Source organism: Electrona antarctica, assembly GCF_951216825.1.
Source record: "Electrona antarctica genome assembly, chromosome: 9".
In the NCBI taxonomy this organism is placed as follows: Eukaryota; Metazoa; Chordata; class Actinopteri; order Myctophiformes; family Myctophidae; genus Electrona; species Electrona antarctica.
The window spans coordinates 28,074,826-28,099,010 of NC_136790.1; the positions used below are offsets into that span (position 1 = coordinate 28,074,826).

General features: G+C 40.7%; 2 protein-coding genes across 3 annotated transcripts; both read left to right on the forward strand.

Annotated features, from left to right (window-relative positions):
• Positions 1–2,333: 2,333 nt before the first annotated feature.
• On the forward strand, positions 2,334–4,490 carry lrrn1 (leucine rich repeat neuronal 1; the record flags this gene model as incomplete). The annotated part of the gene is made up of 1 exon (XM_079510996.1): positions 2,334–4,490. One exon carries the CDS (start codon positions 2,334–2,336, stop codon positions 4,488–4,490), a length of 2,157 nt encoding a protein of 718 aa, XP_079367122.1.
• A 15,571-nt stretch (positions 4,491–20,061) lies between these two features.
• Positions 20,062–23,926, forward strand: setmar (SET domain and mariner transposase fusion gene). 2 transcript variants are annotated; one of them, XR_013790862.1, is made up of 3 exons: positions 20,062–20,257; positions 21,052–23,072; positions 23,637–23,926. XR_013790862.1 is itself a non-coding variant. In XM_079511030.1 (2 exons), exons 1-2 carry the CDS (start codon positions 20,159–20,161, stop codon positions 21,850–21,852), a joined length of 900 nt encoding a protein of 299 aa, XP_079367156.1. In that variant the 5' UTR covers positions 20,062–20,158; the 3' UTR covers positions 21,853–23,926. The 2 variants fall into 2 exon arrangements, 1 of the variants encoding a protein (XP_079367156.1); XM_079511030.1 differs by having other exon boundaries at positions 21,052–23,926.
• The last annotated feature ends 259 nt before the right edge of the window (positions 23,927–24,185 follow it).

Genomic DNA, 24,185 nt, shown 5'->3' on the forward strand with positions numbered 1-24,185 from the left:
TTCAAAAATAGGAGATCTACAGTACAAGCTCTCAGCGTGTCACTTTGTGCCACGCTGCAAGATTGTACACCCTGTATCTTTTTAAATATTTGAAAAATATTGGCCTGGGCCATGGCTCAGTGGTCCAGACACCTTGGCTGGTAATCCAGTCTGGCAGTGTGCCGCGGGTTCGACTGCCGATCCCGACCGCCCTCACTGCATGTCTTCCCCCCATCTCTCTCCCCATTTCCTGTCAGCCTACTTTCTGTCTCTCCATAAAAAATATAAAATAAAGGCGAAAGCCACAAAAATATATATATATATATTTGAAAAATATCTAAGAAAGTTGATTTCGTTTTTTACATAAATATTTTCTTCTTGGGTGTCTTAGGCACAAATATAAATGTATTCAATACAATGTGAGATAGGCTACTGGATGCTTAACTGCCCAGACAGGCTTGTTAAAGATATGCAGCCACCAATAAAGTTAAAATGTATCAAAATTCCATCTCAAAGTATGATATAAACAATGATATGAACAATCTAAGAATCCATCCCCTGTGTAGAGACGGCCCGTTTACACTCCTTCAGCCCCCCTCTTCCGATGGTGCTCTTCCGATGGTGCTCTTCCGATGGTGCTCCTTTGTTTTCATTCCTAATAACAACAGCTCTTCACGTTGTCATGGGAGTTGGCGACAGATTCAGCTGAATCTGTCTTGAGAGATTATAGGATATTATGCATAATGTATAATATACTGTACATTATGCATTATGCATATTTATTTCTGTAGTATATTATTTAGTATATTCTAATCTAGTATACTGTATGTAGTTATGTACTTTTTGCATCCACTATGAATGTAATTTAGGAAGACTAGAGGAAGTCTCCAATTGACTCCCTCTAAAAGTATGTGGTGCGTGGAGGTGCTTGGTACACAAATAGACACATTGTTTATGTTAAAATGCAGGCAGACCATAGATGGCAAGATGGAAGCTATCTGTCCCTTGTGTTGTTAAATGACCATTAGCTATCCCAGATGCCAAGACACTAACAACTGTATTTATTTATGCTACTCGTTTTGTCCTGTAAACTAACTGTTGGTGTGTCACTGGTTAAGAAACATCTGCAGAGGATGGACAGAACCCACTACTATGTGGGTTCTGTCCCACATAGTAGTCTGCTTTGCAAATTACCGTAGAAAGGATAAAGGTAGAGTCTTAACTGCAAAAACAACAACAATATTAGTCTCACATAGAAGTTACAGTGCATGATCATTTGATTTGGAATGATAGTTCTGTATCAATATGAATGTGAAAGTATGTTCCATTATGTAGTCATACAGTATACTGTATGGTTTTGTTTGGAATGCAGCAACAATATTGATGAAGGTTGCCTTATTGTTAGCCAGAATTAATGCTTGATCGTCCAAGTCATTGGCTTTAGTGTTAATGCCATCTGGGCTAGCAGATGCCCAATGCACCACTCAGTCCCTCCCCTTCACTGAAGCAGGCGATCAGGCTAGATACAGGTCTGGTCTGTGGTACTTTAGCAGCCTCAAATAAATCACTGCAGCAATCAGTTGCAATGTATGAATAAGATTTTTCCTTTTTTTTAAAAAGTCAAGTAGAATGTCAATTCTACTTGACTTTGTCAATGTCAATTCTTGTTTTGTTTACTCACAAACTCAGAATAATAAGGATAGTACTATATATAGCTGTATGTTTGTTCTTGCTTTCTTTGAGGTATAGTGAATACTAATATTTTGGTATTACTATTTAATGAGGGTACACTAATGATCGAGAACTAATAAGCATGCTGTTTGGTGAAATGCCTCCATATAGGATCAAAATAGTTAAGACCTTTATTATTTTTCTTTCAATTTTCATGCAGTATAATCTGATCTGAAGCTGCTCTAGTATTTTCTCAAATCTGATACTGCATGTAGGAATATTGTGAGAAATGTTTGTTCTTCATCTAGCCTACACTCTTGTGCATGTGTAGGTAATTGCACCACATTAAACACACATTTGCAGCAATGATTGTTACTACTAGACCTTTTGTACAGTACCTTCTTGTTATTGTCAATGTGGGGTAGATAGTGTTTTGATTTAGTATGTATTTCTGACATTTTTTGTCTTTCTTTCCTTTCTAGACTCACCCTGCTGCTGCAAGTTCCTACCATAAGGACACTCAACACTGGGACACCACTCTAGTTCATTACACTGGGCTGAAAGAACGTTTTTGTGGGAATTCTGGTTAATGACTGTAGCACACTATCCTCCAAGGTTTTTTGCCTGTCCAGCTGTTCCACCTCTTGGTGGTTTGTGGAACTGAACACAGACAGACAGACAGCATGGCTAAATGGAGGTTAGACTACTGTCTTTTTGGCCAGCTGTTCGCTGGCCTCATAATGGTATCTGTTGGACTGTCCTCCGTCCAGAGTAATGAGTGTCCCCAGCTATGTGTATGTGAGATCCGGCCCTGGTTTACCCCCCAGTCCACTTACAGAGAAGCCATTACTGTGGACTGCAATGACCTGCGCCTAACACGCATCCCGGTGAACCTTTCCAGTGAGACACAGGTTCTTCTCCTCCAGAGTAACTACATTGCAAGGACGAGCGAGGAACTTGAGCAATTATTTAACCTGACTGAGCTGGACCTGTCCCAGAACAACTTCAGCAACATTCGTGATGTTGGCCTGGTTAACATGTCACAACTCACCACCCTCCACCTAGAGGAGAACCAGATCACAGAAATGCCAGACTATTGTCTACAGGACCTCAGTAACTTGCAGGAGCTCTACATCAACCATAATCAGATTAATCTCATCTCTGCCAATGCCTTTTCCGGGCTCCACAATCTCCTCAGGCTACACCTCAACTCCAACAAGCTCAAGGCCATCGATAGCCGCTGGTTTGACTCCACGCCAAACCTAGAGATCCTCATGATTGGGGAGAACCCGGTCAATGGCATTATGGATTTTAACTTCAGGCCGCTAGGTAACCTGAGAAGTTTGGTCCTGGCAGGAATGGATTTAACAGATGTCCCTGGAAATGCCTTTGTTGGACTTGACAATCTTGAAAGCCTCTCTTTTTATGACAACAAGCTGGTCAGGGTTCCTCAGAAAGCCCTGCAGAAACTACCTAATCTAAAGTTCTTGGATTTGAACAAAAATCCTGTGCACAAACTCCAGGAGGGAGATTTCAAGAACATGCTGAGGCTGAAAGAGCTGGGTATAAACAACATGGGGGAATTGGTATCTATTGACCGTTATGCTTTGGACAACCTTCCTGAGCTCACTAAACTTGAGGCTACCAACAACCCCAAATTCTCCTACGTCAACCGGCTGGCCTTCCGCGATGTCCCTGCCCTGGAGAGCCTCATGTTGAACAATAATGCCCTAAATGCCCTGTATCAGTCCACAGTGGAAACTCTGCCCAACCTGCGGGAGATCAGCATCCACAGCAACCCCCTCCGCTGTGACTGTGTCATCCAATGGATGAACTCAAATAAAACTAGCATTCGCTTTATGGAACCACTGTCCATGTACTGTGCCATGCCGTCAGAGGTCAGAGGTCAGCATGTGAGGGAGGTAATGCAGAAAGACTCAATAGACCAATGTCTACCCATGATCTCCCATGATACCTTCCCCAGCCACCTCAGTGTGGACATTGGCATGTCTGTGGACTTGGACTGCAGAGCCATGTCCCAGCCTGAGCCAGAGATTTACTGGGTCACGCCTATGGGGAATAAAGTGATGATGGACACCCTGTCTGACAGGTACCACCTCAACAGCGAAGGGACTTTGAGGATCTCTCACATCCAGGTTGAAGACTCTGGCAGATACACCTGTGTGGCCCAGAATGACGAGGGAGCTGACACCAGAGTCACAGCCATCAGGGTCAATGGGACACTGTTAGACAGCACTCAGCTCATGAAGATCTATGTCAAACAGACACAGTCCCACTCCATCCTGGTGTCCTGGAAAGTCAAATCCAATGTCATGACCTCCAACCTCAAGTGGTCATCCGCCACCATGAAAATAGACAACCCGCATATCACTTACACTGCCAGAGTACCTGTGGATGTCCACGAGTATAATCTTACACACTTGCAGCCGGCGACTGAATATGAGGTCTGCCTCACTGTCTCCAACAGCCACCAACAAACACAGAAGTCTTGCGCTAATGTCACAACAAAGCAAGCAACCTTTGCCGTGGAAATATCCGACCAAGGAACTAACACTGCTCTCGCGGCTGTCATGGGAACAATTTTTGCAATCATCAGCCTGGCTTCTTTGGGTGTGTACATCGCAAAGAGATGGAAGAGGAAAAACTATCATCATTCTCTGAAAAAGTACATGCAGAAAACCTCATCTATCCCCCTAAATGAGTTGTACCCACCTCTTATCAACCTGTGGGAGACGGACAGTGAGAAGGACAAAGAGGGCTCCTCAGAGAACAAACCAACTAGCCAGGTGGACACTACACGTAGCTATTATATGTGGTGAGAGCTACGTACAGTACTAACCTACCTACTGTATGAGAACCCCACAGACACTTTTCTTTCAGGAGCAAAATTTTTTGTGTAAAATAGAAACAAAGTTATTTTTCTTTTTTCGAATTTTCTTCCGTTCCTTCAGATTTGTTCAGTTAAGAGGAAAGGGACAAAGACATTTTGAGATTTAGGGTTAAAGGACCATACTGATGGTCTGGCGAGTCTTTCCCCTAGACTATGACTCATGATATACTTTACATTACTGCCTACCTATTTTCCAAAGCATACCACAATTTGTTAGACTAAAAACAAAAAACATTTGTTGTTGTTTTTGACAATTCCACTTTAAAATGATCTGCTTCTGGTTGATAGTTCGGTTGCCAAGAAGTCGCAGACATTTGAATTTAATCTGTAAATCTGACTTTTCTTTAAGGTCTGTTTTTGTCTAGACTTTGTCTGCTTTTAAATGATATTAAATGTAAAAGATTACATTTAAATGCATTAAAGCAATGATTAATTAAGTAACTGTGACAAATGCAATGCAGACACAATTTGTAGTGTGGATTATATATCTCCAAGTTCATTTTCATACTGTACTGAAATTAATTGAATCTAATGGCTTCCCCATTCCAGACCTTACTTGACCTGGGTCCCCCCAGGGCCTATACTACTTTTTACACCAAATCTCTTCACCAAAAATAGCCGATCTACATGCTCACTACGCAGCACGTTGTGAGCTTGTAGAACTGCTATTTTCACCCCTGAATGGGGACGCTTGAGTTCATGTAGTACATATGACTTTTCCCCCTTGCCCCCTTTTGACACTCTATATGGCAGCTTTGTTTATCTTCCTAGACGTGATAGTCACTGTGCTTTATTTTCAATACATGTTTTGCTTCACACAGCATGGTATTGTCCTGGATTCGGTATGGGTGGGTCAGAAATGGAGAAGCTGAAATCGGTTCCATTTTGGCTTGTATCTCTGGCAGAATCATTAGAGACGACAAAGTTTCTTTCTCTTGTAAAACAGTTTTACTGTTGACTGTTGTGCACTGAAATATATGTGTATATATATAATATACAAAATTGTCTTTCAATTCAGATATAAGCTGACACATACTTTTAGACTTGACATGCTGTCTATTGATGTTAGCGATTATTTCTGTAATGTTGTATCAGCTATGAATTAATTTACCTTTTGGACATTAACAAGCAGTAAGTTTGATTTAGAATTTTAAGTTTGCAGAGCAACTACTGTAAACCAGCAATAGAAAAATGAATGTTAATACCTAGATAAGTAGATGTAAAGCTTTGTAATATTTTTCAAAATATTCCTTTTATTTTGCTAGACTTTCAACAATCACTGGTTTTGTTGTGGTTTACACACTCAAACATGTTGTTTATTGAGGAGAAAGTCAAATAAAAATGTCCTCATATTTTAAATACCACAATAGCAGTGTCATTTGTCATTTTAAAGTGTTTCCATCCATTTAATGAAGGTTTCCGCCCTCAAAGTGGACACATTTGTGATATACTGTATAGGCTATACTATAATACATAGCCTAAATGAACAATGTACATTGTACAAGGAAGATGAGGTTTACAGTACACCAATGTCTCTCAAAGAACATTATTGTAAAGAATGAGATTACATTCTTTGTCATTATGTAGATGAGTGGATAATAGTGTTTATTGAGTGAATAAAGAGAGTGAAGGAGAGATACACTGTGGGATTCTGCAAAAAGCAATTACTGTATCATAGCATAATTCCATGTCCTTTGAAATAGGAACAATTCAGCTGAAAATGTAACAAAATATAAATTGCGCTTTAGATCATTCCATGTCATAGAAATGACACTGCTGCATGCCAAACATGTTAAATCATTTGGTTTATTGTGCACATTTTGCTTCTTTTTTATCATAATTTTGTCACTTGTTATGCCACCTGCTCCCATCACAAATCATTAGGAAGGAAGAGAAGCAAGACATATACTACAAATGTACCGTATGCCTCATAATTCTGCCTTGTGGAAGATCAAAGAAGGTGGTGATTATTGATAATGGGCACTTAACAAGCGCAGACTATAGCATTATTTGACTGTAATGTAAATCCAGTTTGTCATCAGCCAGATGCTAACAGTTGCATAATCTCTGCACCATACAATGGAAGCTTAGCTGAGACTGTGGGTTCTTGATTTCTTTTCATCTAATGTAATGTTATTAGTTGTTTAGATCATAAGAAACAACTGTTTTGTATGTCTCTTCTGCTAAAAACCAACGATGCAGCTGCTTAATCTGAGGACTGAATTCTGATGACTTCCCAATCAGTCATCAGCTTTTCTGTGGAGACCCGGAAACTTCACCTCGATGCAAATGGAAATCGCGCTGGTTCGCTATAGGAGCATGGATCTCCGCTGGGGCTCTTCTTGTCTCTGATGTTGACTGACAGCTCTGGGCATTATGGTGCAATCAAACAATCTCCCTTTACGTTCCCCTGACAACAACCTCATTCTCCTGTTCTCCACCATGCTCTCTGGATGTCCCTGTTCTTGCTGCAACTGAGGCTTTACTCATTCTTTATCTTTGCTTTTGTAGATTACTGGAGCTGCTTTTTGTACTGGCCCCGTAGGAGTTATTATACGACGGAAACAGCATAGTTTCTGTCATATCAATTTGTAATGATGGTTGTTGACAGTGGTGTGATATTACTACTGTCATACCTCTGTTATTGGAGGTTTGAAAACAGGTTATAGCCTACTTTCTTTCCAAATCAAAAATGTTAATACTTTCAAATGTAACTCCATATCTGCCAACCTTTTTAATCAAGTAGACTACATTTTATTGTATTTACACTGCTAAAAATAGAGAGAGCGAGTGCATTCTCCGCATCTGCCGTGGAACACCTGGTAGTGTTTCTCGGCGGCATCAGTCCGACACTCTACCTCAAACCCTTACCCTAACCATAACTGCAAGCACGACGCCACGCATGGCATCAGCCGTGGAACACACGCGGCAGGCACCAGTATTTCTCGCCGGCATCAGTCCGACACTCTACCCCAAACCCTTACCCTAACCATAACCGCAAGCACAACGCAACGCATGTTAGACCAAACATTGCGGAAGCAAGCGGCAGTCCCCCCAGTTTCCCCGGCAGCTGCCGCCCCTTCTACCAGCAGTTGCTGCGTGAAGCGGCGGCCACGAGATGGAGCGGCAGTGGAGTGACATAATCCCCCGGCACATGCGCCTCTCCCCCCGACAGCGCCGCGGCTGTTACCGGCAGTGTACCGGCAGTTGCGGCGGCTGGAGTGCGGCTGCCGAACGGAGGCACAGAGCTGTCATAATCCATCCACCTACTCCGGCAGCTGCCGGTCCTCCTCCCCCGGCTCATGCCGTTGCTGGATTATGCACTCACTGCTTCTGGCTAAAAAGGCAAACAAATACTTAAGTGGTTGCACAATAGGACACGGTGAAATTCTTTCAGTGTTCTGGCATGCCTTGTGAGTCAGGAGGCACTGAAAGATAAATGTCAATGAATGCCACAGACCCTTTGGGGAGAACTGTGTCTGACACTGAGCATGATAGACAGAATTACAGGGCAAAAAACAGCAATAGATTGATGAACTGAACATTGATATTGCTCATTTGAACAAGCTGTCTTGCTTTACCTGAAAGGCAGCATGGACAGTACTCCTTCATACGGTGTCCATAGGCAGCCTAGAAACTCATTAGAAATGTGCTGAATGGCACAGATCTAGTGGTGGAAAAAGTACTCAGATGTATTACTTAAGTAGCAATACCACAATATAGAAATACTTTATTAACAAGCTACAGGACAGGTAGTCAAAGGCCTACATTAAAAAAATATTGGTATGAAAATGTACTTAAAGTACCAATGTATGTTGAATGGCTCTTTACATGTTTAATTATTCAAAATATTTCTAAATGTATTATTATCTTTTAACTACTATTTTCGAATAGCCAAAGTATATGGGGGTTTAAGAGGCTAATGAATGTTTTGTAATAAGAATCTAAATCTCCAAAGTAACTAGCAAGTTTTCAAAAAATATGTGACAGTGACAGACAAAGAGATGTAGTGTATAAAAGTATTGAAAATGCTAAATACTCAAGTAAAGTAAAAAGTGCCTCAAAGTGTTGACATAATCACAGTGCTTGAGTAAATGTACTTAGTTACTTTCCACCACTGGCTATCAATGAAAGCTTTTCAAAACGTGTGCATGAGTCGCCGCTGTGTCCCGTCTCAGTGATCTGACTGTTTCCATGACAACCCCTCCCTATACTTCCACCTGCAGAAGCTGGCAGTGAGGGGGGAAAAATCCCCCCAGGCGCAGAGCCTGAAATACCACTGACAAGGTCAACACCCTGCAGGTGGGAAACCACAAAAACATCATGTCCTCTTACAAAGGTGTGTGGAGGGAATAAAAGGCTTTGTCTCAGCATTTAAGATTTTATAGCGATAGCGTTGCTAAATGTCTCATACTAGACGTCATGCCTCTGTGTACTACTTCTATGCCTTGGGTGAACTGTACTATTGATTGATTGATTGAAATATTTATTAACAGTTTGCAGAATTACAGTACATTTCAAGCACAGCTCAATACAAAGACTGTTAACTGTGAGTGGACGACCCAATAAAGCAATACACTTGTTTACAAGAGGGTCCACTTTGTTCAATTCATCAAAACATTTAGATATATACAAATAGACACTTCTATATAGCCAAAGAACAGAAGGAATTCATCATAAAGGAGGTAAAAATCACACCCGTGTGAAGTGAGTGGTGCAACTCCGTTTGGGGGGGGGGGGGGGGGGGCGGAAGTTCCAGACCTACAGGACCCAGGGTGCCGGCCCGATACCGGCGAAATCACCATATATACAGTTAATATGTGCGTGTGTGTGTTTGTGTGTGTGTTAGGTTGCGCACAGGTGGTGAAAAACAACCATGCTGTTTTCGTGCTCAGACACACCCACCCAGCCACCCAGCCAGGCACCCACACACATAGCTCCAAAAAGGGAAAAGAAACACATGGGTAGGTAGTTATTAACCTGACTCCGCCAGATGGAGTCATGAGTTAAAGTTGAGATTATTATTATTATTTTGCAGAAGCCAGCCATCATCATTTGTCAAGTTGTCATCATTTTCACAAATGTTTGATACTTTATGAAATATTTACTTTTAATTTTATAATCCCAAATGTGGCATCATATGTCATAGATACATAGAAGACTGACATCACAGGCTGGCCACATGATGACTCATGACTGTGATCCACGCTGTGGAACCACATTAATTGATTATTTTTGAGGGGCGCTAGCACCTCCTATGCCAAACTCAGCCAATGGCTTGTGATTGGCTGATCACCCCATAGCGATGATTTGATTGGCTGCACAAAGTACATATTGAAGATAAAAGTGAGGACAGAAAAGTGAAGACGTTGGCCGGAATAACTTTTGTGTTGATTTGAGCACGGAATGTGATGTATGATGATGTATGATGATAAGAGCGTGGGGAGGGCTACTGGGCTGGAAGCCAAACTTAATTTTGCTTATGTGTGTGGACTGGTACGACAACCCGTGTTTCAAACAAGCATTTTAATTTCTGCTTAAACCCTCGTTGTGCAATTCCCAATACTCACAGCTGACAGAAATAGGCCAGCCTTAAAAACATTGTAGAATACACATGAGATAAGATCTCAGGAGTCAGGAGCACATTAAAAAAAGATCAGATAAAATAGTCCCTTGTGCTTAAACCACAAAAAGACTAATTATAACTGTTCCACTGAGTGTCGAAATATGTAGATTTGGGGTCTCCATATCATACAGCCCAGACGAGTTCCATTCTCCTGGGCTAGTGGATGTTGATGGCTGGGAATAAGCTGTTTGTGTCGGGCCTTACCTCACTGCTCTGCTAGGTTGCTGAGTACCCAGCGACTCGATCATTGCCCAGGGTGACCTTCTGTCTCCATCTTTACAGCTTTCATCTCCCCTCCAACAGACCCACAGTGCTTGCTGAGAGAAATTAATCAAAAATCTTTTTTTCCCCTTTTTTTGCCCAGTCCGAGCACAGAAGACGAGACTGGGTCAGGTCCTGACATTCTTCATTTAGCATTCACTAAAAGCCAAAGATCTCGCTTTCTGAAGAAATGAGAATGACCCACAGAAATGGCAAAAACTGTCTTACTGTATGTGCAATGTACTCTGATCTGATCAGTTGTAAAATAGATAAAGTCCTCCTGTCACCTGCATTTACACCCAAACTAAAGTTTTATAGTTTAAAGTCTTTAAACTATAAAACATCAGCCTGCTATATGAAATTGACTGTGATGTAGTCGCTCTCTGTCTGTGTGTTGTACTGGAAGTCTGGGAGTATTCACTTTAAAATGTAAAGAAAACATATAGAGGATTTCCATTGCAGTGATCAATTGAACAATATTGGCACAATCTATAAAATACTACAATGCATATGTAATATAATATATAATGTTAGGTGTGTTTCTGTAGTCAATACTTCACAAGAGTGAAGAGGGTAATAAAAAAGAGCATATTTGTCCAATATGGGTAACTATTCTTGAGGTTGAGAAAGTCACAGTAGAGGGGGAAAGAGTGGCTTCCTTGCCTGCCATCCAGGACAAAAGCATATGCTAATTCAACAATATGTGACTGACACAAGCCCTGGTTTTATGAAACACATTTCATTAGGTTCACAGGCATTATTCGTTTTCACGATGCAGTCATAAAATCAACTATAAAACTGTCCGCTCGTATAAAGGCTGCAATTTCTCTGAAACAACATGGTTTCACACAATGCCAAAACAAATTGACCTTGGAAAAATATGGTGAGTGAAAGAGCAAATTGCTCATTCACATCTGAATCATGCGCATATCTGGCAAATAAATCATGATTTCTATTATAATTTACATTCAGCGGAGGAGAAACTGAAAAAGCCACTCTGCATTACTCCGATTCAATATTGAGTAGAGATGTGATTTGCCATGTTTATTAAGAGCGTTCACTGAAAATAGAAGATCTACAAGTCAAGCTCACAACATACAGTACATGTAACAACAATGTGTTGTGAGCTTGTAGATCACGATTTTAGTTAAAGAGATTGGTGTAGAGGGGAGAAAACTGTGTCCTCTCCTGAATATACTAATGGTGTAATTAATATATTACATGAAACAATCATAGCAGTAAAACTGCTGAAATCAAAACTGTCCTGAAGAAATATCTATCGGAGACAACAAGTGGAGGTAGATTTTTCTCCTTTGTACATAGTTTGTATTTTGTTGATGACATGTATTAAGGACATTTTTGCGTTATCCTTTTAGCCTAATGTCTTACTTTAACTCTGTGCTGTTCACATTTTCGGACTAAGAAAGTATCCAATCAACAAATCAATCCCTCCTGTTTGCCTGTCACTGCTAGGGGGGTGTTACTATTGGGTGTGGTGGCCATGGCAACATTGATTCCCTCTCTTTCTTGTGCTTTTGGGAGATTTAGACATTAATTGCAGCACATTTTTATCGTAAATAAAATAATTGTCATGTAATTTAAAATAGAATGTAATTTAAAATAGAATTGGATTCATAGTATGCCACAACATTTATTTGCCACATAGTTGATGTGGTGTTGTGAGGTATGTTTTTGAATTTACAGCCTATAGTATCATGTAAAGTGAAACAAAAATGCATAACTAAAATAAGCAAAGTTAATGCTCTTGTAGTTCATAGCTTTTCAAGTGATGAGTTGGAGCAACGTCTGACCTGCATGCACCAGTCTGACAAGACAGGATCTCCATTGCATACCTTTACAAGGTATTTGTTATAGAATATAAAAACCTCAACCTTGTTATAGAATATATAAACACCTTGCCATAAACTGTGTTATAGAATACTGTCAGTGTAGCCTATTAGCTATTTGTAGAAGGGGAGATGAGGTGTTTGTTTTCTATATTTCATTTTTGCTCGGAGAACTCAGTTGAGATGAGATTGCCTCTGTAAACAACAGGGCTTTCACTGAAGCTGAAATCACAATGGAAAAATAAAGGAAAGTGAGAGTGAGGCAATTTAATTTCTTTCAGCGTTGTTAATCATCTGTTAAATGCATAATTTTGTTGGATGGATTGTTGTCCGTGTGTTTTCTCCCAGGGCCCAATTAAAAATGCTTTTCTTTTTTCCTGCAGCCTGTGTGTGTGTGTGTGTGTGTGTGTGTGTGTGTGTGTGTGTGTGTGTGTGTGTGTGTGTGTGTGTGTGTGTGTGTGTGTGTGTGTGTGTGTGTGTGTGTGTGTGTGTGTGTGTGTGCATGTGCGTGTACATTATATGTGTGTTAACTCTAACTTCTAACACGGAGGACTGATTTTCATTTTCATCTTTTACCATAAATCCCTGTAGGCTTGGCTTTGTCAGTATTATATCGGGAGCATGAGGCGCAACTATCCTCGTCAGGATTGGATCCCCTCTCAATAAGGACACACACGCACACACGCACACACACACACACACGCACGCACGCACGCACGCACGCACGCACGCACGCACGCACGCACACACACACACACACACACACGCAGTCAATCCATCTTTACTGTCTAGGCATAGACAGTGCTTCAACAACAAACCAACCTACAAACCTAAAATGCAATTCTTATGGGAGCAGTGGGGTTACGGACAGGACTGACCTCACTCTTAATCATCTGAGTGGAGTCATTTTCAAAACAATACAAAACCACAGCTGTATTGATTGCTTCAGAGGTCATCTGCATCTTTGTTATGTGCTAGCTGTCCTGAACAGCAGTGGTTCCCAATCGGTGTGTCAAGGCCTTGGGATTGTGGGACAACCATACCATATTAGGCGCAAGCTTGGCTCAGGGAGGAGGACGCCCCTGCCATGCAGAGTCCAAGGCACTTTGGATAATAACATCATATCCTGTGTTTGTAAAACTGTGTATATGCATCTATGCAAAAGGTTCTAAATTACTTCCTGACAGCGACGATATAAACATGGCAGAAAAGGTCAACTATCTGTTGTTGACAGATCCAAATGGGTGTCTTTTGTATTTCTTAAACCCAATTCTGAAATATTAGGCAGTTGTTAGGAACTGAGTTGGTCGGAAGGATAGACACAGGGAGACTTTGTGCTGGTTTAAAATAATGTTCCTTTTTTGTTATTTTGTTATCTTTTTGTTTCAAATAAATGTTTTAACGAATAACAAAAATGTGGGCCCAAAACTAAAATGAAATAAACTTAAATAACTAAACAAAAACTGAACTAAGCAACACAACTGATCTAACCAGAATGACACATGACTGCAAGGGCCCAATCGGATGCAGTTGGATGCATTTTCAACCTTATGTTCTTATTCGAGAGATGACTTCCGCCGCACCCGGTTTAATTTTATAGCAGGTGCGTATAGGTCCTGGCAGAACAGCAAACGTTTTAAGTAAGGAGGAGTGGCGGTGTGCGGGTCTCTCCTCATTCCTTAAAACCATATGTTCTTAAAATTGGTCCTCATTAATGCTTATTATAAGATGTCTGATGATGTCTACTCGCTGTTTCAGAGATGGGCAGGATTTATATTTATATAAACTTTTTTTCCCTTCTTTTTTAATACAAGAACAATGGCTGTTTCTCTGGGATAACTTTCCAGGAAGACAAAGGCTGTACTTTCCGTTCACAGAAATGGTACCATCTTATGATGAGTATTACCAGTATAACGAGGACCAATTACTGTATGAAGATAAGGTTGAAAATGGGTTAAGTGCTCTGTTAAGCAATACACAACATGACAGGGTCTAATAACAGCGTGACTTACGTGTGGCTTTCTTTTCATAACTGTGAAAAGGAAGCGTTCCAAAAGAGGTGATGACATGCTGATGAAATGCTGTCTGCTTTAATCATTCTCCTCAGTGATTGGTGTAAATTGATTTCTCACCGACAGGCCATTTCATGCCTATGTGGTTCCTGAGGGCCACAGGGCTGTTCAGAGAAATATGGAAGCATGGTGATTGTTTGATCATCAAGAAATAGTGGGACAATGTCATTGAGCAACAAGCATGCATGTCTTCCCTTAATATCACCACAATATTGGTGTATAGTCCACAAAGAGATATAGAAGTCTGTTATCAAGTCTGGACATTTCTGCCTCTTATAATACGTATGTCATCATCAACTATTGATTTAGTCAACTGCAACAGTATACTGTGTGTTGGAATGGAAACAAGATGTCAGGGTTTTTAGAACAGAGGATCATTTGTGAATGGCCAGAGATAGAGATTTAGATAATTTTGTAAAACATGCAGCTGTAGGCTACTGTTCTCCTTCCCATCTTGAATTTGTAAAGCAAAGCATCTTTTCTTTTTTTTTTAAGTTAATAAACTATTTTGTCTCTTTGCAACATGGTAGACTTTGCTGAAAAGAAACAGCCAGAGGTGACTATTACCCTATCTCAAAGATAGATTCTGAACATTGACTCTGACCCATGGCCGGGGTAAGTGGAAGCAGACAAAATGAATCGATTGGACCCGACGAGTGCCTCTGTGGAGCCTCTTGGGAGAAGGGAGCTTTATACGGGGCCATGCCTGGCTAAGCTGATCAGTGATTCTCAGTAAAATAATAGAAAATAAAACATAGTATTCCTGTTTTAATTCTTTCCAATGACAATTGAGTCATTGTTTTAACATTTTTGTCAGTGTGAGTTCTTTCCTGGAGAGTGATACTAGTTGTCATCTTTGTCATCCATTATTAGACAGCTTACTTGGTTGTTCATATTCAGTTGACAATTTGATATAATTCTACTTTCCTATAAAATAAATAAACAAAGAAATAATGGAATTTCATCTAACTATAAATAGAAAACTAAAAAAAGAAAGACTGTCGAGTCGGTCGGACCCACGGTTGTCCAGAACCGCTCCAAAAAGGCCTCTGCCCGGGCTCTGGACAGGGCCCCTGCCCAGTGTCCATATATGGAGCTGGCCTGTTCTGACATCATTCTGACGTCTGCATAGACTCCATATTTGGGAATGCCTGACAAAGAATTAGGGCTCCATTTTCGTCACCGCTAAAACCCTTATCCCTAAACTTCTTTGCCTTTTTTTACTATTTTGCTAAACATTTTTGAATAGTTAAAATGGCCAGTCTACAAGCTCACAACGTGTCAATGTAGATTGGTTAGTTGAACTATTCAAAAATGTTTTTCAAAATAGTAAAAAAGGCAAAGAAGTTTAGGGATAAGGGGTTTAGCGGTGACGAAAACGGAGCCCTTAGGGCTCCATTTTCGTCACTCGTCACTCTGAACAAGAGCAGAGTTATGGTTCCTTACTGGCGACTTGTACTGACTGGATTTCCATGGAATTTATTAGGCACTTTTATAGTCCCTGAAGCATGTCCCTACTGATTGTGGTCGATGCCTTTCCTGTAGCATTAGGCCAACATTTCCAATTGCACACAAGATGTCTCGAAATCTAATATATGCATTGCCATTAAACTTACAGAGTGCATTGATGCTCGCTGGAGGGTGAACCCTAACCATTTGACTGACCCCATGGCCTGCACCACCCTCAGGTCAAAAGATCAATTTTGCACACAAGATATCTCATAAACTAATTGATGCAGATTGCAGGGTGAACCCTATTGATTTTGGTGACCCAATGGCCTTTATTCTATCCCTTTGGCCAAAATGTCCAGTTGGGTGTAAAAAGTATGACTTAGTAGGACTAGGAGGGGAAGCTAGTGGGGCTTTTACACAGTCTTTAACCCCCCTACCCCACCTTGCCCGTAGATATTTACTCCTATCCACTGCAGCTTTGTATCAGGAAATAACTCTCTTTGTTTCATAATTCTTTTAATAAGATATAGCCCCTTTGAATTTAATATATAATATATAAAAGAATATTTGACTCTTGTGAACTCAGTGCATAATAGTAGTAGTGATGCTTTACACTTACAGCACACATGGGCAACTGGCGGCCACATGCGGCCCTCACTTTCACTTATTGTGAAAGTGTTAATATCAGAATGCTGATATATTATTGTTTTGCAAACATGACCCGCTTTAATTACTTCAGTCTAAATTAGTAGCATAATGAGTAGTATTACAATGTTATTATGTCTGTTTTTATGTTCAATGTATTTGTATTTAGTTTATAAAGTTAACATAACTATAATTATAGGCATTTGAAATAAAAACAAAAGGATTCCAATTGAAAAATAGCAAAAGATTATTCAGGATTTCAATTTAAATAATAGCAAAAATAGCTGATCTACAAGCTCAACACGCGTCACACTGCAACGCGTTTTGAGCTTGTAGATCGGCTATTTTTGGCCCTCGCCATGGTCAAAGTTCCCCACCCCTGGTTTACAGTAATCTCAGGGTGGTGTGGTTACGATCTGTTTCTGCCCTCAGGAGGTGGATGAACACTTCTGACTCTCCTCAATTGCTTTGAAAGATGTTGTCATGTGAGTGAAGCACAGTGTCCTTGCAGTTGCCTAGCAGCAGAGGAAGTCATCCCAGAGTCACATGTGATCCCTGATGTGACGTTGTGTGCTAAATGCAAACTGGAGTCATTGTACTTACTTAATCAAATACAGGGATATTTGTATGCTATGAAACAAGATTACTTCATTTCTTTCTTTCTTTCTTTCTTTCTTTCTTTCTTTCTTTCTTTCTGTCTGTCTGTCTGTCTGTCTGTCTGTCTGTCTGTCTGTCTGTCTGTCTGTCTGTCTGTCTGTCTGTCTTTACCTTTATATGTTTTGCATGGAGTAAGGTTTGAGGTTAGTTTCAGTGTATGTGAGCACTATAGGTGTTTGATTAAATCATTAGAACATTAAATGAAGGCAGGCATAGCCCCATTGGAAACTCAGCGTTGACAAAAGCAGATGTGAATTAAGCTTTGAAATGTACTTTGTTGTATCAACAACTACACAAGAGTGCAGCCAGCGCACCACTGTGTAACTTTACCCAGCAGTTGAATGCAGCTTCACAGGCAATTTGAGGCCAGCCTAGTAGCAGAGGGAGACGCTAGTCTGTTGTTTATAATCTCCCTCGAGTCTATGTTCTTCATGCCTTTGGTTCATTAACCCTCCAACCAATTGTACTTCAGCTCCTTTGTGTTGGTGTGTGTTCTCATTAAATCCAAAGGACCCCTGACAGCAGTGCCCATCAACAACCTGTCTCAGCAAGAGTGACTCTGAGCAAGGGAAGGTCTGTGCTTCATCACACAACATTGTGAGAGCCACACTGTCAATTGCCATTAAGAGTGGTCCACTTTAAGGTTATTCAGTTCAGTGGTTTTCAAACAGGTTTCTGTCACGGACTACGGATTGATACATATTAGGCCACAGACCCCCATTTGAAAATATTTTGTGCCAAGACCATCATAAGAGAAGATGTGGGTTTTGATAGAGTTCCGAATTCTAAAAATCACACCCATGTGAAGTGAGGGGCGCTAATATTAAAGTATTAAACTCGTGTTGCTATGATTAGGTGATGTAATGGTGATGTAAAACAAACGGTGACAAAAGATGACTTGTCATTTTTGCTTCTCTGTTTCTTATTTCATTGCTGGTTTATCTCTGATTGTGATGTTCTTGTTTTATTCCTATTATTTTATTGTACAGCACCTTGTAACAACTGTTTTGAAAGGCGCTTTATAAATAAAATTACCTTACCTTACCTTCAACTGCTTATCCGTAGTCGGGTCGCAGGGGCAACAGCTCCATCAGAGAGCTCCAGACTTCCCTCTTCAGTGAAATTAAACACATACACATACAGTTGTCCATTGTACTCAATTAATACAGTACAAATACAATACAAATGTATTGGAATAAAGCTCAGTGTGCCTGGCGGGGGGCAGATGATTCTATCAAGATGTAAATTAAACTATGTCCACTATGTTCATGGAAGTGACATCTGACATCAGGACTTCTGCCATTCCAACTAAATTACTTATTCCACAGATCAGCTGTCATACACTGAAAACAATGCCAATGTAGCTAGTATCAGTCTAGAATAACCCCAGACTTAAATCAATACTTTACTGTATAGTCAGAGTCCGGTATGCATGTCATAGTAGAGAGGAGACTGCAGTTCGCTACTGATAATAAAGCAGACTGCATGCCCTTCAGTTAGAGAACCATGGATAATGACTTATATGGCCTCTTCATCCAGTGAACAGATGGAGCGGGGGCCTTCCAAAGACCTGTCACTGCAGGATAGATAGATGATGCTACTGGCAGGATAGTAGCAGCTAGGGTCACTGATTGTTCATTAAGCGAGATATTGCCAGGACATTCCCCTTCAAAGTTAAGGAGTTCCAGACTTCCAGTCAGGTAGTGGAGGGAAGAATTATCCCTTCTCCTATGTTACTTTTAGCCAGCTGATGACCAACCACACCCCAGGCATGGTCCGCTAGGGTCTCATTTGTCCATATCAATCACACAACCAAATAAACGCCAGTCACAACCATATTTGATTTCTAGTCGCTCTGTCATGCATATTCACAACAAACAAGCATGGATTCTTTTGTGGTTTTAACTTGAGGAGAGGGGGGTGGAGAGGATTAGAACAGCACCTTAATCTTCTACACAAATTATCCTAGACCTGCAAGTGAATCTATATCCAAGAAAAATATTCCAAAACAAACCCAGCATCCAGCCCCACGATTATAAATATAGGTAATCTAGGGCCTACTGTATATAATACCTACCTCAGCATGCAACTTCAACTTCTTCAGGTCCAAGAGAGTCAAGGCAAGAAGGGATTTTTTTTATTATGCCATCAAAATAAACATCGAGTTGTATGCCAATATATTGATCTCTGTTGAGACTTCATGCCACATTTATTCTAGTATTATCATTAATTGTGCATTCATTATTTTGATGTCACATTTGCTTTGGCGATGTAAAAAGACCCTTTGAATTGAATTGGATTTAATTGAGAGAACGTTGAGGAGTGAAACATGTTTTAGTCTTATGCTGCCACCTGCTGCCCATTGTTGCAAAGAAAGAAAGAAAGAAAGAAAGAAAGAAAGAAAGAAAGAAAGAAAGAAAGAAAGAAAGAAAGAAAGGAAGAATTCTGTGAAAGAAAGAAAGAATTCTGTGAAAATAAGAACATTCTGTGGTAGATTAAAAGTGGGTTTGAGTGAGTATCATTATGTTTTTTGTTTGAGAAAACACCCGTGCATCCACAGTGTTTCACATTCCTTTATTTATCTTAATAAAAAACAATGACATCTTGTGTGGAGCCTGGAGTGTGTGTAGACTGTGGAGTGGACGACGATGCGATATGCCTACTGTAGATCGAGTGGCAAATCGAGTGACAAAGTGAGTGACAAAGTGAATTTAATGTTGTTTAAAGTCATTTAATGCAATCAAATAGGACTTTTCTGTTTGGATGTATGGGCTGTCAACTGTCAAGGCGAGAAAGTAGTTTTTTGCCACAGTAGGCATTCCCAAATCCCGCATAACTTCCATTCCAGCCAGGTATGATGATGATGTCACGCGCATAACCTCTATCACAGAGGTGTAATTATTCCACATTAACGCTAGGGGGAGAAAAAGTATCATGTAGGCAGCGGAAGTTGCCGTTCTTTGATTGTCGACTTCTGCAGCTCTACTGGGCTCTGGCTGAGCTATGTTGTGTTGAATAACAACAATACATATTTGTCATGAGTTACAGTTTAAGTATAGACTTGAGTAACAATCTCGAGAATATACCAATTTGCATTGAAGCCAATGCCAGCGAAGAAGCGTACCCTGTATTCCAGGTAAATAAAGGAATATCACTACCTGCCAGTTCAGCTATGGATCCGCAGCTTGCTCGCAGCTGGTGTGTCTTTTAAAGTCTTGTCAGATGTTATCGTATACGTCGTTTGGTCCATTGACCATTTAATGTATCTTAGAGATAAGATAAAGACTAATTTAGCACAGTCTGTGTTAGCTCTGGTCCAGTCCAGAGCTAAGTCTTTGTTAGCTATACTGCTATTTTATAGTAGCTCACATTCGCCCATGCACAACATGCATTGTGTCATGACATGTGTATACTATAAACTGATTCGTACGAATTAATCCCCAACAACTTCACAGCCAAAAGCAACTTTTAGATGATAGCGTATTCTGTAGATGAATAATATTGCCCCAACTAATATTAACTAATAATAATAATACCCCAACGATTTATACAACATTGTACCACGCGATGGCAGCACATCACTACCGCAATAATGACACAGTAATAACACGTAGAGAAGCCAAATACTGTACCTCACCTTTATGAACCAAACGAACTGGTTCAACTTATACACAACTAGATAGATGGTAAGAAAAAAACGGCCCATCACACACACATTTCTCCCCTGCATTTATCCATTCTGATAATTATGAGCAGTTCTGTATAGTATACATTATGCCCATAATCTCATTCTGTAAATTGAGCAGGAAAGAATTGTGCAGAGTAAGTCATGTACTAGCCTAATATAAAAGGATTTGGGCCGCCGCCCATAACATAATCACAACAGTGCTTTGATTGTCATTTATTTGATATTTCAATATTGTTTTCCAGTATTCACCGGACAATGTTCAGGGTCCAGGAAGTGTCATCGACCCCAGCGAGGTAACCCTTCCTGGATGCTCTTGCCACACCCACTCCTGCTTGACTGACAGCTGCCACTGCCTGCAGACATATGGACAGGCATACAACAGCTCTTGTTCACTGCGTGACCTGAGTAGTGCAGAAGATGCTGCCTACTCCATGCCAGTATTCGAATGCAACACTCTTTGTGCCTGCAGTGAGGCCTGCTCTAACCGGGTGGTCCAGAAAGGCATTACACTAAGGTTGGAGGTGTATCGTACCAAGGAGCGTGGCTGGGCCGTGCGGACACTGGAGCCCATTCCCAGCAGGACTTTTGTGTGTGAGTATGCAGGGGAGGTGATCAGCTTTGAGGAGGCTATGCGTAGACAACTTGCCCAGAGGCCTGAGGATAACAACTACATTATCGCTGTGAGAGAGCATGCAGGCCAGGGCCCCGTCTCGCAGACCTTTGTGGACCCGTCCAGGGTGGGGAACGCAGGCCGCTTCCTCAACCATTCCTGCCTTCCCAACCTGTTCATGGTGCCAGTCCGCGTGCACTCCACGGTGCCCAGACTGGCACTGTTCGCCAGCCGGGACATTGACACCCAGGAGGAGCTGACGTTTGACTATGCAGGAGGCTCCAGCGGCCAGCCTCATGTGGAACAGCCCATGCAGCGTGACGCCGTCATACAGGCCAGTAGGACGGCTACTCTCCAGAGGAAACCGTGTAACTGTGGTGCTCAGAATTGTGCACGATTTCTTCCACTGGACATATCTGTTTTCAGTATCTGATTCTGATCACATACTTTATGGATCTTGTTTAATTTGATCTGTGACTGTGAATATACACATTATATGTACAATAGATTTTTTGTATGAAGTCTGCAATTTTGAAAACATGTTACCTGACCTCTATTACATTATCTTGTGTCTGCGGTATGTTTTGTACTAGTATTGTCCATTGTGGTAAAGAGAAGGCTGTTTGACACACATTGGTGGTCTGGTGGAGTACTTTCCCAGATGCACTCTACTGGTGTCATTTCTGTGCCCAACAGGTACACTACTACAGTTCCCCTTAGCCATCTGATGAACAAGGCCAAGCCATCTGATGAACAAGGCCAAGCCATCTGATGAACAAGGCTTCCACTATATGTTAGCTGTGTCCAATATGAATGTCTTTAAGACTTTAAATGGATTTAAGTGTCATCTTTTCCAATGTCTCTCGCCAATCATGAATCTAGAATTCTGGATATAGAACACAATACCGTTTCCAACTCGATAAACTAATGGATTTGGAAATGGATAGCTTGGGTAGGTTTTCTTTTAAGAGTCTTTATAATGCCTTATATTCAGAAAAATTAACTCTTCATTCAGAATGGAAATAACAGCTGTCATAGCTGTCCATCTACTTATCAGTGTGTTCTTGTGATAATGTCCTCATCATAAATGTATTCTCAGATTTTCATTGCACCCAAATCCCAGAAGAGGAATGAGCAATTAAAAAGGGCCAGAGGGTATTTCTATATAGTAACCAGTCTTATTCCCTAATCAGAGGAGGGGCGAAGGTGTCCCACTTTTCTGTGACCATTCTGAAATCAGGACCCTCTACTCCCTCTCGAACTGCCCCATTTCCAGTCTAGACCTGCTTTTATCTTATTAATATCCACATCTGGGTTAATTGAAAGGGAGACCATGTTCCATCCAGAAATGGGCCAGTGCTCCAGTCACATTGGGACAGAAACTCTTTATGGTGGTGAGATGGAGATCACCATCAAGTAGGTTTGTTTTTGTCACCCAAGACTTAATTATTTTAACTTCTGTTTATTGAGAAGCACTTCACAACAATATACAGTATATTCAGTTTTGTACAGTTATTTTAGTGCTTTTATATTTTAATGTTATGTTTTTTGTTTGTCAGAATGGCATTTGGTTCAGGTAATAGTCTCGGTCTCTATGTATCGTATGAAGGGGGACCAACTTGTATCGAACTTCTCCCGAGCTCCGGTTACAGAGTAAGTTGAAGTTTCTAACTTCAATGAGGTCATCACTTTATTGATTCATTGTTTAAAGGATGGGAGTTGTAACGCTTTCCAATTCACCAAAATGAGACGGCGAGCCAGAAGTGAAGCAAAGGCAAACGCTTTCTTTTGGTGCACAGATACTCTTTCCTCTGGCTTTACCACTACAAATATGGCTGTAATGGGGTTGTCTGGTTTTAGAAGGAATTTAGGGCTTGGAAACTCCAAAACATATGGCCTAACTTTGCAGGACTTTGAGAGCATCTGGGACAGTTAGGATTGGTTGCTGGATACAATTTTGGCTAATCTGGGTATCTGGCATTAGAAAAGTGGAGACATTGAACTCTTTAAACTGTGTTAGACTGTGTCTTATACAAATTGATGAAGTATGAATGTGTGCTATACTATCTGCCCATATCTGGTCCGGTATTCCTTTCCCAATGTCCTCTTCCCAGGCCATTTTAGTTTTTATCCAGATAATTGGCTTGATATGGTGTATTGTTGTCTCCACTGATATGGTGTATTGTTGTGTGTGTGTGTCCGTCCGTCTGTGTACAGCAAATCTCCGACACCGTTAACCCGGTCGATGTCAAATTTTGCACACACACTCCCCGGATGCCAACGATGAACCTCTGCCCCAATTGTTCCAGAATGGCCTGTTATAGATCTGAAATAGGTGAATAGATCTGAAAAGAAAATGAGACCGTATACCCAAGACTTTCAATAGAAACCTACAGTATACTTCTGATGATTACCTATATTTGAACATTTATTTAAAATGTCCCTGATCAGATATGCATTAGGCTTTATTTCTGAACTACCTTCAGAAATTAAAAATAATTATATAGCATACAAGTGTCATTAATGATTCTGTGTCACAATTATTAGGGACTAGTGTTGTACTAAGATGTCTTCTCTTAAATACTTTCTATACTTGACATTAAATTATTAGAAATGATAAGTTCCATTCTCAGACCTTCAATAGGCAATTACCCAACCTTTCCCATTTCTACTACTATGTCATATGTCACCACTCATCAATCTTTTGCTTGGTACTTGACTCTTGAATGAGTCAACCATTTAATATAAATGAAAGTTTAATCTGTC

Bases quoted from the DNA above. Each gene is read 5' to 3' on its own strand.
- setmar (XM_079511030.1), top strand. From the start codon at position 20,159: ATGAGTTACAGTTTAAGTATAGACTTGAGTAACAATCTCGAGAATATA. The intron at 20,258-21,051 runs GTAAATAAAGGA...ATTGTTTTCCAG, and splicing joins AAGCGTACCCTGTATTCCAG to TATTCACCGGACAATGTTCA.